Below are 16709 nucleotides of genomic sequence, written 5' to 3'. Positions count from 1 at the left end.
GTTCAAAAGCAACCTTACATGTATATTACATAAAATATAAAGCAATGTTTTATGAAGGAAAGTAAAAACCATTTGTGTATTTGATATTATACAAAATATTTCACAGCTCTCTCTCTCACAAGGATGGTAAAGGTGGTAATGATGGCAGTAGCACTGTGTGCTATCGTAAAGTATGTTAGAAAACTATGTATAGGCGAAGATAGACAGAGATAGATCAATTAGGCACAGTGGGTAGTGGTGTTGGTATCGCTATAGCAAACTTGACCCGTCTTGCACTGGTTCAAGACCCAGTAACCATTGTTGCATTTGGAATACTGATTTGAAACACCTGGACTGACACAGACAGTAGCGTTAGGGATAGAACAACGACCCGTCTGCTTACCCGTGGGAATAGGACCTGTAGGAGAAGTCGCTGTAGGCTTAACACTCGTGATGGTAGGGATGGTGGTAGTAGGCTTCGTGATCGATGAAGTAGAAGGCTTAATAGACCCACTCTTGACTGGGTACGAGATATAACCTTTGCATGAACCTTGAGTCAATGGATCCACAGGAACATATTGATCGTGGTTCTTGACCTTGAAATAGATCCAGATCTCGCTCAAGGCACCTGAGTTGCAGTTGATTTGAGCATCAACGCCAAATGCTTTCTTGATTGCTGTGTGCATGTCTGCAGTATTAGGATTTGATCCAGGAGTGATACCCCCATCCGCAAGGGCCTTGTACAGGTTGTATTGCGATCGCAATGCCAATGTCTTGCTAAAGTAATTGTATACATCCTGGTCTTGAACATAGTTGGATGAACAATTAGGGGCCAGGTTGGAGATGCAGGTGCCATGCTTGGACCATTCATGGGCCCAGAAAGCGTTGTTATCGCCTTTGTATGAAGACCAGTAGGTATTCAATTGATCAATGAAGCCAGCAGGGGTTCCAGGGTAGGCCTTGAGGCGGGTTTCGATGTTCTATTCCAATCGCATTTGCAAAGGAAGTATAGCTGTTAATATCCATATCCACAAATCTCTTTGGGAGCTACTCAGGATAGGGAAAGATAAGTATAACCTACATCATAGATTCGATTGGCATCACAACCTGTAGAAGGACCTTGTCCTCCTGAGCATGTATCGGGCCAGAGTCCATGAATGGTGAACTCGTCAGCTGGTCCTAATCCGTTGTACCATTGAAGAGTCAAGAGGATCAACCCCATTCCGGGCAAGCAGCATGCATCCACACCAGACGATTCTGCAGTGCAGGAAAGCACATCAGCAGGGCAGGTGTCTGCACGAGGGGACAACACAGAGTTATACATCAAAGGGAGAGCCGAAACAGCAGACAGGGCGGCCAGCGCTACAGATGCCGTGAGAGTAGCGATTTTCATTTTTGATTCGGTGAGAGAGGAGTAAAGAGGTTAGGATATAGTTGAATGGCTATGAACCGTGGTGGATTTGGTTTGAAGATAGAGGATAGAGGATAAGAGGAAAACACAGAGTATTTATGTAAAAAAAAAAAAAAAAAAAAAAAAAAAAAGCAAAAAGTTGTGCATTGGAAAACCGTCTCAGTTGGTCATAACTGGATACAGTTGTTGAATAATATCGAAGGTATTGAATGTATTGAATGTATGGTTGTGAAATGTAAAAATCTACCACCAAAGCACCCCAATCATCGTACCTTAACTAAACGGAGTGGATGAGAAATGTATAATTTATAAAATGGCCGTGAAACGGGGGGTGATCGTTGAGCCTATATTACATACGCACACACAAAACAGTGCATTATGATTCCCTCATGGGAAGGGACCAAAATTAAGATTCTTTCTAAGCGTGAGAGCCTATCTTTTTCCTTCGGCCTATGGAGAACACAGAAAAAAGGGTTACAACACCATATTAGGTCCTCAGACTTGACCACATGGTTGCATTTAATGGGCTATGGAGATAGTCTTGTGCACATTAAAACAAATACACACATATATATATAATACTTCATTCAGAACCTGTCTGGCCGGGATGACAGATTTTTTTTTCGAATGGTTGGCCTTTTTCTTCTTCAGCCACGCTAAGCAATGCAAATAATAGCATTGAATGGCTGATGTATGAAATATATGAATGTAAGCCAAGAACACTTGCTTTATAAGACTTCAGTCGATTACAACGACCCCTCTTTCATAAGTGCATTATGGTCGCAAGAATGATTTAAATGAATTAGGGTTGTTTTTGTGTATAATTTGTTCCTGCATTGACACTAAAACATGATTGCATATAAATGTATAATTATTCAAATTATTCAACAGGAGAGTTTAATATGGCCTTATTTGTGACAAACATGCAGAAAGCTGAGCAAAGAGTTTTTGTTTAGCTGAAAAGGATAAAAAAGAAAGGCTAGAACACATTAAGGTACAAATATGCAGATGTGTCTTTTGTACAAAACGGCGTGCTGCAGCCTATCAATTCCATCAGTTCTCACTAAAGATACACATGAGTGATCTTACTGGGTCGAAGCACTGAGTGAATCTACCATTGGAAACACCAGAACTTTAAAAGTGTCCAGTGAAATGGAATGTTGGTGTCATGCAACAAACACATTTTTACACAAAGCAGATAGGAAACGGATCAACGTGTGATAAACACAAAACAAAAGACTCTAAGGCAAGAGGGAGGCTCACATTTCTTTTACAAGTGTTTGGCAAAGGAAGGTTGATGATTACTGAGATAGAAAGGAAAAGTGTGGGCATAAAAAAGGTTGAAACTCGGAACAAAAGTAGGTTGAGAAGAGAGCACTAGTTGACATGCTATTCAATCTGTAGAAATGTGTATCTACAAAAACCACATAGAAATTGACAGCGAATCAGAATTGACCGATGGATAAACGCGCGTGTGAACAAATTTTTAAGAGGCTGAAAAGCTTTGGCTCTCTCGAAACTTTGAACACGAATGGTGGAGTTGTAAACTTCATGTTGTATTTCCTTCGTCATTGCTCTGAATGTCAGAATTTCAGAAAACGTGCTCGGATGATTTGCCTATCCAGAAATACAATGTGTATGAATCCATTTCTTTACTACCAGTTTCTTTCACTCCTTTCCTTCCTTGGGGATGCAAAATTTATGATGCTGTATGGCCCGATGAAAAGAAATATCTGTCGAGAAAATCGAACCTTTGATATAAGCCAAAGACTGAGTTGTTGACATGCTCCAATAGGAGAGTTGACCACATTCATTAGTGATATTCAAGATAAAATTGCTGACATTAGTTAGTGTAAAACATGGGTTTTTGATGCGTTAGATTATCTAGACTGAAAGTGCCTCCTTTCTGGTAGCTCCGCGGGAATGCATGAAAACCATTGGTTGTCAAAGAGCATCCATAAAACTATGACGTTGGTTGTACAAAAAAAAAAGAAGAAACAGGGACAACAGGTTCTCTTCGAACTAGACGAGTGATCGGTAGCTTCGCTCACCAGTTTAGTGCTTTATTTACCTTATTGATACCAGACCTGAAAGCGCACATCTTAATGTACACACAACAATACAAACTAAGATTTTAAGTCCAAATAAGAGCCAAGGTCTTTTAAATCATCCTCCTGTCCATGATTGCCTTGGCCTTTGCGCCACTGACTCGTGTGCCACCTTCCTTTCTTACCTTTTTGTTTTTTCTCTTTTTCCTCTCTGTTGCATGTTCAAGCTACACGAACGATCTAGAAGTACTACGTTGGACATACCATTGATCGAAAGTCTGTATGATATGGGATCGATGCTGTCATCACCCACCTTTCACGAAAGACTTCCACCATGATGCAGGCAAAGCCCTTCGATTGAGCCTGATCTTAAAGCAACACATCAATATATCAACATAAAAGCGTGCATTCATGGTGGCAAAAGAAAAAAAATTAATTTATTAAGATATAATTTTTATCTTAGCGTGAAGCTCGATACAAACTTTGCATTGATTCAGAACGGGTGATTGATCCTTAGGCACATCAACCCTATTCGGGGACGTAATATTCTTGCGCAAGGCAACATCCAATACAACCTTTTATTAAAAAGCAGATAGATAACAGATTTCATTATCTACCTATTTCCAAGCAGAGTAGCTTATATGCTGTAGGCTGAAGATGGAGCTCTTATGCCTATTTGTCAGCATATGACGATTATAATCAAATACAAATCTTCATAGATCACATTCTTTTTTCTAGGAAAAAAAAAATAAAAAAAATAAAAGACATAAGAGACGCCTTCAGCATTATCCAAGGCAGTGAGCAGCGTCTGGTTGTGCTCATATGCGCTCTTATGATCATACGGAGCGCTTCTGGTAGCATCGCATAGGCTTGGATTGACTGCTTTGGATAGATCCGATGTTACGGACTGAGCATTGGAGGGTTTCATGGTCTGTTCTAACAGAAAGAGATCAAGTGATGTAGCAGTATACGCGTCAAAGTACGGAAGAGATGGCTTGGAAATAACAACAAAGGCAGGGAGTAATGAATCCTCAAAAACAGTTGAAAGAGAAGTAACCGGTTTGGATTCACTATTTTGTAGTTTAGGAGCCGTAGAAAAGACTGTGGGTAACATGGAATGGCAGATCAGTTCCATTCTTTCGTTGCTGACTCTCTTTATAAAAGAGGAGTGGTTTTCTCACATACTCGCTTTCTTTTACTCTTATGGCCGGAGATGAGGCAGGGGCCGATCTTGAGAGATTAGTAATTTTTTGGCCCAAAAACAAAGAGGGTTATCACGCATACAGTCGGTTTGTTTAGGCACTTGGGCGTCTCAACCTTGCATAGTAAGGATACATATACTTAATTCTTTCATATTCGTGGTCATTAATACAAGATTTATGATCATTAATACAAAAAACTGCATAAATGCCTCTTGGGTGCAGTATGGACCCACTTCTTGTTCTCACTGCTCCCATTCGCTATCTGATACTATTGCTCGTCATTCTTCTATCTACTTCTGTATACCAACTACTACCTCTTACAGCACTGACAAGGAGTTCATCGACAATAGGAGTACCAACCTTTAGGAGTATGATGAAGAAAAAAGGCTCCGACCCACCAGAAGCCCTACCTATATGCAGAGAATAGGATACCGCTGACCAGAAGTTCAGTTTTTCATCCGTTGCAGGCGTAAACACCTTGACCACCTGAAGTGGCATATCAAAACGAGCATAATCCATTGCTGCTCTTTTTTTTTTTTTTTTTTTTTTTTCAAAAAAAAAAGGAAGGCTTGTAATTGGTGACAATAAAATAAAGTAAATGAACAAGGAAAGAAGTGAAGAAAGTGAATGAAGTGAAGGCAGTGAATAAAGTGAAGACAGTGAATAAAGTGAAGACAGTGAATAAAGTGAAGACAGTGAATAAAGTGAAGACAGTGAATAAAGTGAAGCGACAAGGGAAAGACCTAAGGGATCAATACTACGGAATTTTGTCGTCATGCGGAAATAGCCATGGGACCTTGTAATATTATCGGCGCGTCCTGGAAATTATCAACCGCGTTGGGTTTTTATTGAAGCTGTCAAGACGCGTCGCGAAGATCATGGCGCGTTGGCGTGTTGGTACATTGGTGCCATGTCAGCATGCAATGATGGGCCCATGTATAAAAGAAATTGGGTTCAAAGAAAAATAAAAAGACAAAAGTTATCACCGCTTGTATCCTTCAATCGAGATCACTTCAACACTCCTAATCACCAAATTCAAACCCACTATGGCACTTACCAAGAACTAATCTGAAATTATCAATTTGGTTGACACTGATGACGACGAGCTCTACAAAGGTCTCGAGGCTCAGAAAGCCGCCTTGAAGTGGGATGATAGTTCTAATGTATGTGAGCTTAATGGTTCTTTTGTAAATTATTCCATCCTCTTGGTTATAAACATTGGTTCCTCTATTTTGCAATATCCATAGACTATTGGGATCAAAATTGAGGGAGGAGGCAGTGACAATGCCATCCCTCAGCCTCGCGCACAAGGCTCCGGGAATAAAAGTGATTCTTCCAAGCCCCATCTCCAGAATCTACATCGTCATGATTATGATGGCGGTATTTCGTTCATCCATCTAGCCTCCTCGTCACGGCCTCGCTCTCATCGGATGATTGTAGAGGAAGAGAGCGATGAAGAAGCAGACCCATACAACCCTTGGACGCCCCCTATATATACTGGCCACGAGCTTGACTTCGATACACCTGCCGTGGATGCGCCTGCTGCTGAAACCCCTGTCATTGACTCGCATATCATTAGCGAGACTGTTGACAGAAACAGTAACAAAGGAGAAGGGTCTAAAATGACCTGCATCTATTCGCAGCTTTAATTCGACGAGGATGAGCTAGAAAGAGAGCGCAATCCGGCACCTGAGGCCCTTTTTGATCAAGACGAAAATGGCTTTGACCTCGGGTATGAGGAGCCAAGCCTGAGAGAGATGTGTCGTAAAAGGAAACGCAATTCTCCTGCCACGTAATCCAAGACTACAGAAGAGACTGCTCAAAGATTGATTAACTACTGGACAGTACACATGTGTACGGTAGCTGAAGCGGCTAGGGGCGTTCATATACATCCAAGGAGCGCCTGGAGGTAATAATTAAGTTTAAAGACTACTTGTACTAAACGATACCTCGGGATATTGTTGCTAATTGTGTTTAGCTGGGGGTTTTCTTATAAATATATCACCATTCATTTTCCAAACATGTTAGAATCTTACCTTGATTTCTTCAAAAGAACTACCATAGAATGTTCCATGTTACAGCAATACTTGGATGACGTACTTTGCAACTCCCCTTCTCTCGACATGGGCATCCGTTGCAAAGAAAAACTACTTCGACTTTACAAGGATCATAAGATAAACTTTAACTCTGCCAAAATGACCGCTCCTTCTTCTACCTTTACTTTCTTGGGTTTTAAAATCAACCCTGTTGAAGGAACTGTTTCCCTTAACAAAAAGCAATTGAGTCAGGTCGACAAAATTATTGACATTATTAACATGGGAATGCCTTTACCATGCAAATTTGTTGAGAAGGCCTGCGGCCTATTCAATTGGTGTCGCGCTGGAAGAAAAAGTGTACTTGCGTTAACACGCCCTTGGTATACATCCTTGAACAGAGGTTATTACAGCTGCACACTAAATCGACGCGTTATACCTACCTTGAGACGATTGTTACATACTCCGGTATATTTTCGTAATTCAGGTCATCCGGTCATAATCGCAACCGACGCTACTTTGTTACAAGGATCCTTTGTCGCTGAATCGGTTGATCTTTCCTTTCGCGTCCCGGCAGGTCGTGGTATCGTTGAAAAAGAAACCTTTGCCAACAACTGGGGCTTATTTTAGGGACTTCACTTGTGGGGTTCTTGAGATATTGGAAACTAAAGAGATGCATGGATATACTTTTTAAATGGATAATGCACGTATTCACAAGTCTCCTCTGGTTAGAGAACTCATAGAAGAAGCAGGCCATTCTTGTAAATATCTTCCTCCTTACTCACTATCCCTGAATCCAATCGAAGAATGCTAGTCGAAGGTCAAGAACAGCTTCAAGAGAAGCCGTCTTGAGGCGAACGAAACCATGCGCGCTAGGTTCCAAGACGCATTCGGGCCGATATCCCGAAAGGATTGTCAAGGCTGGATTCGTCATGCAACTACAAGGTGTCTCAACAGAGAGATCAATCTATAGGCCTATAACAGTGCAGTTATAGTGAAAAAAGAAGAAACGCTAATAGATAGGATAATATGTATGTCAGGTCATTCAAATTGGTCTATGTTGTTAATAAAGACACCATGTTTGGATAACTGTGATAATCAATTCGGTTATCACGTTTGGACACATTGTAAGATAATTTTATTGGATAAAGCTTATTTCCCCATCGGAGCAAATTGAAAATGGGCAAAGCATTTGGTGTAACAGTTGAGTTCTAGCATTTTCGCTTGCACTTCAGGAGGCTCTACAGATGTCGCTTGATGACTGGGGCCTAACTAAAAGCGATATCATCTTTCAGCACGACAACGATTCGAAACACACGGCGAAGATTGTTAGGAAGTATTTGGAGTCAGTACATCTGATAGAGGGCCAGTGCGGAGTCTCTTATGCAGACCTATGATGGGTTTACGACAGAAGTCCACTGGAATCCTGTACCATTCAACCGATAATCGCTCCCATAATTCACCACAGCTCTTTGCTCGCTCCGGATACCTGGAGAGCCGCCTCTCCAGTTCTGCCCACATGTGTTCGATAGGGTCGAGGTCAGGATGCCCACGGTTGGAATGCCATTTAATGATGTAAGGTTATGGCTTGCAAAAGAATAAAGATAATTGGTCTCCAAACGGGCACAACCCATTTTGAATTAGTGAGCTAATTGATTAGTTTTTCAAATAAGACAAGCCAATGTCACAACACATAACTGTGGCGTAAAAAAAAGGCGAGAGCTTTATTAATGCAAAGGGTTATATATATACGGTTCCTAGGAATGAAAAAAGAAATGTACATTGGAATGAATTATTCATTCAAAATTGTATGTTAGTGTATCAGAATCCTGGATTTCACAATCTCATTACGTTGGAGAATTGACTTTCATTATTGATGGCTTTCAACGATCTCTATAGTTTTTCAGTGTTGATGCTAAGAGCAGATTAGCATCCCATCTGCTCCATTTGTTGTTGCGATGAGAAGCAGAGAGTGAGTTTTCTTAACAGCGATTAAGTTATTGTGGAGTGACATTCGGGTCTTACATTTAGATGAGACCAAGGAATTGTAATCAACAGAAAAGTGCGAGTAAAAAGTGTACAATAAGAAAAAATACATCAAAGTAAAGAATTACAAATAGAAAAGTATATAAAATATAATAGTAAAAAGAATGTTAATATCACAATTCCTAAAATATTGGCTGTCTTATCTGGGGAATTCAAGTGATGGCCGGATCCAAATCATGGTTTTGTTTTCTACTCAAGGTGTCAAACGCCCCTCTCAGTTCCTCCTAAAGCACAAAAAAAAAAAAGAAAGAAAGAAAGAAAGAAGGAAATTATCAGTCTCAGTCAGTGCTCCTATTCGAACCATTCGAGCCATCCGATACTCGAGCCATTCGATTCATTCGAACCATTCGAACCATTCGCGTCATTCGAATCGATCCGGGATAGAGCTTATTCGAAGCCATTCGAATTCGATTCGTTCGAATCGAATAGGAGCAGGCACAAATACACAAGTAATGGCAAACTACTGAATTCACAGGGATCGGGTTACTCCTGGCCTCTGCAGACACATTAATATCGGAAGAAAATAGTCATGGAAGTATGAATCTTCATTGATCCATCTTGATCGAGTCCAAAGAGCTTCCACATTAGAATAATTCGAAACTAATCGCCTCAATATATCTCAATCTGTGCGAATTATGTTTTGCACGCCAATGGAGCCCAAATCTCTGAAAGCAATTGCTATGTCATATATATCTAGTACATCTTGTTTTGTGAGACGTGGTAGGCTCTCCTGTGGAAACAGGAACTGTAGTTCAGGCCCGAGGTGAGACTCTACACTAGAGTTCCTTTCCATGAAAAAAATCCGGTTTATCGCTCTAGTTCATTCATATCAAAACGTTAGAAAATGTGTGTGTAATCCCAACAATATTTTTATATTTGCTACCAACATACATGCATTTTAGCAGATCGGTCCGGACAGTGAACTCCAATCTCAAGGTACAAGTTGGCATAGTCTAGAAGATTGGCTGTCACATCTACGCCATCTTGGGTCCATGAATCTTCAACACCAAGGTCAAAGCTGCCTGCGCCCTCCCACCTCATGGGAGAGGTTTTCATTCGCTTTCTCTTTGACAGAGTGCCGTCGCCATCAGGATCATCTGCTACATCCTCGGAAGGTGTGTACGAAGAGGTGGTGGCTTTAGAAGTTGTTGTTGAGTTGGAGGAGACAGGTTCATTGAGAGCAACTCAAGAAGCCGGGCTGCACATGATAAGATGTTCCTACATGGGTGGTTATAGAAAATCCATACTTACGCAGGATAAGAAATTTCCCAATTGGAGTCTATTTGAAGACACATTCAAAAGGATTAGCACTGAGTAAACGCAGAGAAAGTATTTAACGAGGATAAAATTGTGATTAAAAATTATTAATTTGATTGAGATATAAGTGAAAAAAAAAAAAAAAAAAAAAAAAAAAAGCGCGAGATATGCAAAAGGATGGGAATGAAGTTAAACATGATCAACGATGAAGGAAGCCGAGGAGAATTGGCATAGAGATAGTTTTAAAGGATGGGAAGAGTTATAAAAAGGTATGAAGAGAGAGTGATAAAATATACAGCGAATGAGAGAGGATTGAAAGCAAGATGATCAGAGCGTTAATGGACATATGAAAGTGTAATGAGACGGAGATATGAAAAGGGCGGAGAGAGAGATAGAAAAGGAAGTTTGGAGAAGGAGAAAGAGAAAGCATAGCAAGACAGGGCAAAAATGCAAGAGACGATTATAATAAAAAAAAAATAAAAAAAAAAAAAAAATAAACCAAAGAGAAAGGGTACATTTCGCGTAAAGCAAATCAGCGTGGTCTAATTAAAACTATTACTTTCAATTAAAATGCAACAAATTCAGATGAGGCGCTTTTATGATGGAGAAAGAGAGGGAGAGAGGCACGAATGCAAGGATTGTTGTTTAAATAGCATTGGTGTTTTGGTGCTTTTGACGACCTATTGCTTGTTTATCATTTTCTGTTCTACAAGATGAGAATGCTGCCTCTTCTCATTAATTTAGCAATAAAGTGCGTTTGCAAGCACGCGTACCTTGTTGAGCTATGAACAATGTAAGTTATTGTGGATTAACTAACATCTATTTTTATGATGCAATTGGTGTTCCCATTATGCTAGAGCCGAAACAATCTAGGAACTTTAATATGTCCATAGCTTGGCCTTAATTCAACTTTACTTGGCTTTACTTGGCAACATATAATTGATGCTATCCCATGTTCAAAAAAGGGAAATGAAAGTTTATGTCATATTCGATTGCCACTTGTCATTAGTATCAACATGAGCATGGCTGAAAGATCCGCGATCTTGTGTTCTCTAGATTCTTCCGTTTGTGTTTTAAAAAAAAAAAAAAAAATAATGTGATGCTGCGTGCAGTGTCCACTCCTATTTCATCCTTGTCAGCCCGAAAGGGCGGATGGCTTCTTCTATCAAATGTACACAATAAAACAGCATTTTTTCCGATTCCTGACATCCGACCACTCGCCATTGGACCATCCGAGACGAAATTTTAGACCTTTTATTTTTATGCCCAGCAGAACATGTTTATCCTGGCCGATTCACCGAAAATAGGGAACAATGTTATATAAAAGTACTAGAATTTGATCGTATCATCTAACACCATCAAATATTCTTTAGCCAGACCAAGTACTGTAATCCTTTATTCTTTTCCTCTTTTTCCTCTTTCACGTATCGTAAAACACAAAAAAGACAATGTGTTTAATTCTTTGGACATTACCAAATAATAACCATCCTCGCATCAAATTGTAAGAAACACTCTGTGCCGCTTTTGACCACCAGTATTGTAACAGCTAACAGTATATCCTTTAGCCAGTCCTCTAACTTTATTCCTTTTCTTCCTTTTGCAACTGCATACAGTGCCCTTGCTAGCAATCGAGATGAATGTCTTGACCGCCCTACGTCACATGCCAGCTTTTGGAACCTATCACGATCAACATCTGGTAACATAGCTACTGAAGCCGCAAGTACTGTAGTCCAGAAGGGCCAGCAGAAACAGAAGCACAAGCAACGCACAGGGATCCTCTGCGGAGTCGATTGCAAACCTCCCAGGGCCAATCTTCGATATGATCGGGACCTTCCAGGCACATGGGTTGGGGTCACGACCGATGGTGATCTTATAGCCTTGACGGATTATCTTGAAAAACAATCCTATTATGACAGCCGTCCTAAACCCTGTATACCCAAACCCTCAAGAGGGCAGTTGTGTGGTGATTTTTTGGTGGCGATGGCAGAAAAACATGGCTCTGAAAAGAGCTGTGAAGAAGCTGAGAAATGGATACGAAACCATGCCAAGGTCTGGGATACGGCATTGGAAGGGCTTAATTTGTTGGTTGTCCAGGGCGCTGGAGATCAGCAGTATGTTGGAGCCAACCGAGAAGGATCCGAATTACTGATTCTTCATAAAAACGAAACAACAGGAATGACAACTTCAATGACAGTGAAAACAGCGTCCGTTACTCCAACAACAACGACAACAACTAGTGCTGACACCACCACCACCACCACCACCACCAATATTACTACTACTACCAGTGCTAGCATATCAACAGGAAATAATCCTATTTCATCGCACTCACGCAACCAAACCTTATGGAAACATCTCGCTGGCAATTTAAGCAAGTTGTTTCGACGATCGATTCATCTTACACCAAAGTTTCCCTTCTCATCGGATCAGAATACATGTCTTCAGATTCCTCATGGAACGGTCACAGGACTCAGCAACAGTGTCTTTGGACGACCATGGCGACGGGTCGAGATAGGGATTGAGGCGATTGAAGCAGTTTTGAACACAAGTCTAGACCATTTTGGCTATGGACGAAAAGCTTCTCAGCGGCGGTCCTATTCCACCGATCGTTTGGTTCACAGGCCTCAGATAAATGACATTGATGACGATGATAGCGGCGTCTTCACAGCCTCAAAAACATCCGATACGGCTAACATCTACCATAGCATTAGCAAAACTATCAACAAGAGGCATGCCAGATCATTGAACTTAGTCCGCAATAGCCTTTACATGAAGGATGATGGCTTAATTGAAATGACATGGATGGTGATCGAAATGTTGAGACAACTTCGTATCAATACCAAACCACACCCAGAGAACCTCCATTCGTTTGAATTATTCACTGATGGACTTCAGGACCGAGTCTTTGTTCCTAGAGCAGATCTAGAGCATCTTTCACTGCCACATCTGAAGGGTGAATATGGAACACGATCTAGCACTGTGGTCTTGTTTGGTCGGAATGGACAGGCCGTCTTTGTGGAGAAGAATTGGTATGCACCACGATGCCCGAAGACTGGCAATCGACCGGTATTTGATGTCGATAGCACCGATGGCATTGTATGGTGGCAAGGTCAGATTGGCAGACCTTATCAAGAATGGAAACAAATCCAGGGACGAGAGTTAGAAGAGATTTTTGCCTGTGCACATGCTATCCCTAAAGTGTGCTAACCTAATCAGAATGGAATAAACAAATGAAATCCTTTTATAAACTCATTGACTCTCATTCATTCTCATGCAATAATGTGTAAAGCATTATGAAGACAAAAAGAGGAAACAAAGGGACATGACGTAGATTGTCTGATGGCATGCACTGTCATTCCCCCTTGCACCCGTTATCTGACTGTTTTTTTGATCAACACCTCATTGAAATAGAAGTGGCAAATGCGATAATAGGGGTTATTCACATGGATCACGCTGGACAAAAATCTATCGATTCAATTATCCGCCAACGCATCAAAGCACTTTGGCATTTTGGATGTCATGATGTTCTTTCCTCATCCCCTCCCTCCTTTTTTTTCTATTTTCGTCTTCATCAATACGACAGTAAACGTCTTCTTCCCTTCCACTTTCTCTTTTGCATATTCTGTTTCACTTTCTCACTTTCTTTCTCTGTTTATTTCTTTGCTTCATCCTGATACAGCAACAGAATCACAGAATCTTTCTAGCTTTAAATACACACAAGAGGAGCCAGCCCTCTTGGTCATAGACAACCTCTTTAAACACTGCTTTTTTATTTATTTTATTAACACTACACTTCATTGGTCTATCCCAAATGGCCACATTACATCACGACAGCATGGATAAAAAAAAAGTACAAGGTAGCAACAACTATAAGAACAAGAACAAGAACAAGAAGGGCTTGCCATCATCCTCTTCTGATTCATTAGAGTCCATCTCCATGACTACGCAGCCCCATATGCCTAGTTCGGTCTACAATCCGAATCCTTTCCCGCTAGACCCAGTACAGCCGGACGGAGTTAGCCGGCACAACGCCTTTTCTCAAAACAGAAATTACCATCAAACACAAGAAGGCGAGGCTTTGGATATTGAGATTGAAGAGACCAAAGGATTTGTTTCAGGGAAGAGCCGACGGAGTATAGATGATAGCCGAATCAATACTGGCGTCCTCAAAGACGACAGCAATCAGGATGTAACATACGATTATGAGCTCGCTAATAGAAAGAACAATGGCTCCATCCAAAAGATTAGTGCAGGGTTAAAAGAGACACTGTCGAACCTGACTAGGAATAGGGGGAAGGCGTGTGAGCGGGAAAACGTACAAGTGGACGCAGTTTTACAACACAATCTCCAGCAACAACAAAAACTCTTACGCCAGCAACGACAGCAGCATCAGTTACCACATGATATTGGAGAGTCATCCCGAGGTCGCGATCGAGAGCCTCAGCACACTCAGGATAGTCCACTTCATGGAGGCAGAGCTATGTATCCTCCTAATGGCGGTTATAAAAATAAAAGGGGTTCTTTTGTAGATTCCCCAACGCGCTCACGCCTTCATTCACTCTCACCTCCACCGCCACCTGGACTGCAGGATCGTAGGAGTTCAGGATCGTATTGGCCAGATGATGAACAACGCGGGCTCTATGCTGAACAATCGACCCCTTTCATTGGATATCAACCACCGCCGTTTTTATCATCATCACAAGATAGTTTGCGTTCATATCAACGCCCAACCAGGCCTCTGAGTCTGCCAGCAAGTGAATATGAATATGAAGAGTATTCACCAAGACAAGAGAGGTATGAGCAACGATACAGAGGTCGTGACGAAGGAAGGGAGAGGGAAAGGTGCGAGCCCGATGGGATCCATAATGAGGGCGCATTGAGCACAAGCCCCGGTGTACAGCGCCAAGCTGGATTGGGTCATATTACAACCTCTAGATCCGACTCTGCATTAGTGATACCATCTGAATTTGGTAATACCAAGATAGTAGCAACAGCGGCAGTTAGGCAAAACCAACGTGTGGAGACTCCTGATAGGTTAAGCAGAGCTAAGGAATGGGTAGCGAATCAACGCAAAAATAATCATGATATTGCAGCACCTACTGCAGCAGCAATGACAGATCGAGATCGAGAGGCAGCGCTGTCATCTATTCCAGATGCATTCCGCTCTAGTCGTGTTAGTCGTCCCATTCGTCCGGGAAGTGGCTATAGGTTATCTATGGACTCTGCAGATTATAGACTCATGACCTCACCATTACGGCCACCGCCACCGCGAGGAGGAGGAAGCTATCTGAGCAGCGCTGATAGGAGATATGGATACGGCCCAAAAGAAAGGATAGCCGCGATGAATCAAATCCGAATGCATGAACAGCAACAGGAACAGCAGTACCGCAATTATAGGGCAAATGTGGTAGATGATGGGCGCCACTGGGATCGCCGATCGGAAGAATACTATCGTAGAAGTCATCAAAATCAGCACCGTGGCAACGACAGGGTAGAGTATGAGGGAGGTTATGGCGTTGGTAGAGGTGGTGCTCATAGTGGATTCCATGGATACCCGCCTGGCGGCCCTGACGACATAAATAATGAGGAGGAGTTCGAATCAACGTTGGTTCCAGTGCCTGCGGCTGGTAGCCAATCCAATAAGAAGATGCCTGAAGATACTGTAGATTTACAAGACAAATCAAAAATAACAGCCGCACAGCAATCAGGAGTAACAAAGACAGCTGTGGATGAGGATGACGAAGAGGAAATAGAGGATCAGCTTGAGCCTCCCAAAAAACCTAACAAGAGGCGGCTGATCCTTCGCCTGATCAGCTTGTTCTCAAGTGTGTTTGTCCTCGTGCTACTAATTGCAGCATCTCCGGTAGGCAGAGCAAATACAAACATTGAGCTGGTTTTGTTTCTTGACTTGCCATATAGTATTTCCCATAATTATTAACAATAACTCATATTGAATGTCATCTTTTCCCGCCTATCAGGTGTCAAAGTCTCCCTCGCCGTTTTCGAGCCAAGCGGGGCTTGCGTTCCATTATATCGTTGCTATACTCTCAATGGTTGTGAGTTTTTTGTTTGTATTCAACTATTTGAGCCGACGCCTACGACGACGGGAAAAGATGAAGCGTTATATTCTATTCGGACTTGATATTCTTATGACTTTGATCTGGTTCGTCGATATCTTTATTTGCATCTCCAAGTTCCCTTGCGCCGTTGGTGGTCAAAATGGATGGTAAAAAAAAAAAAAAAGAAAAAAAAGGAAAAAAAAGGTCTATCTTTGATTTATCAACTACTTACTTATCTATTTTAATGATAATAGGTGCGATATGTATAATTCTAGCGTGTTTTTAGGAATGATTGCGTTAATGAGCTTCCTCATAGCTTTCCTGTGGGATATTTGGGGCTCTCTTGGTCGCCCTAAAATATTCGGAGAGGGACCTTGGATCAAACCGCCTCCACCAGGGTTTGATGGCAGACCACCATTTGCGAGACAAGGCACTGACACAAAGGGCCACGCAGTAAGAGGAACGCCGGGGGGGTGGCCTGCGCAGTCCCCTAGGCAAGGCTTCCCAACGAAGCCAAAAAATAGTAAAGCTCTTTGGTGAATTATCACATAGCGATGATCTAAAACATGTGCAATCATAGGATGGGTTTTCCATGCTCCCAAGGCTATTAAACCTTGAATAAATTCAAGGGAAAGAAAAGTGGCCCGTGCATTGGCATTATAATTATAACTATT

At 41.6% G+C, this 16709-nt stretch overlaps 4 protein-coding genes across 4 annotated transcripts; 3 read left to right on the top strand and 1 right to left on the bottom strand.

Moving 5' to 3' along the window:
* Nucleotides 1-97: 97 nt before the first annotated feature.
* On the bottom strand, nt 98-1444 carry BCR41DRAFT_344688 (ribonuclease T2). The gene is made up of 2 exons (XM_022022568.1): nt 1061-1444; nt 98-959 (listed from the first exon to the last, which is right to left on the bottom strand). Exons 1-2 carry the CDS (start codon nt 1370-1372, stop codon nt 219-221), a joined length of 1053 nt encoding a protein of 350 aa, XP_021885814.1. The 5' UTR covers nt 1373-1444; the 3' UTR covers nt 98-218.
* Nucleotides 1445-5518: 4074 nt separating this feature from the next.
* Nucleotides 5519-6289, top strand: BCR41DRAFT_391596 (hypothetical protein; the record flags this gene model as incomplete). The annotated part of the gene is made up of 3 exons (XM_022028376.1): nt 5519-5537; nt 5757-5803; nt 5888-6289. 3 exons carry the CDS (start codon nt 5519-5521, stop codon nt 6287-6289), a joined length of 468 nt encoding a protein of 155 aa, XP_021885813.1.
* A 5046-nt stretch (nt 6290-11335) lies between these two features.
* Nucleotides 11336-13225, top strand: BCR41DRAFT_344681 (hypothetical protein). The gene is made up of 2 exons (XM_022022567.1): nt 11336-11477; nt 11590-13225. Exons 1-2 carry the CDS (start codon nt 11425-11427, stop codon nt 13181-13183), a joined length of 1647 nt encoding a protein of 548 aa, XP_021885812.1. The 5' UTR covers nt 11336-11424; the 3' UTR covers nt 13184-13225.
* Nucleotides 13226-13787: 562 nt separating this feature from the next.
* Nucleotides 13788-16575, top strand: BCR41DRAFT_391593 (hypothetical protein; the record flags this gene model as incomplete). The annotated part of the gene is made up of 3 exons (XM_022028375.1): nt 13788-15839; nt 15955-16202; nt 16290-16575. The coding sequence occupies 3 exons, from the start codon at nt 13788-13790 to the stop codon at nt 16573-16575; spliced, it is 2586 nt and encodes an 861-aa protein (XP_021885811.1).
* Nucleotides 16576-16709: the final 134 nt, after the last annotated feature.

This window comes from Lobosporangium transversale (assembly GCF_002105155.1).
Source record: "Lobosporangium transversale strain NRRL 3116 chromosome Unknown BCR41scaffold_2, whole genome shotgun sequence".
Taxonomy (NCBI): domain Eukaryota; kingdom Fungi; phylum Mortierellomycota; class Mortierellomycetes; order Mortierellales; family Mortierellaceae; genus Lobosporangium; species Lobosporangium transversale.
The sequence above is the reverse complement of the archived record's forward strand: the minus strand, read 5'-3'. Positions and strand labels throughout refer to the sequence as shown.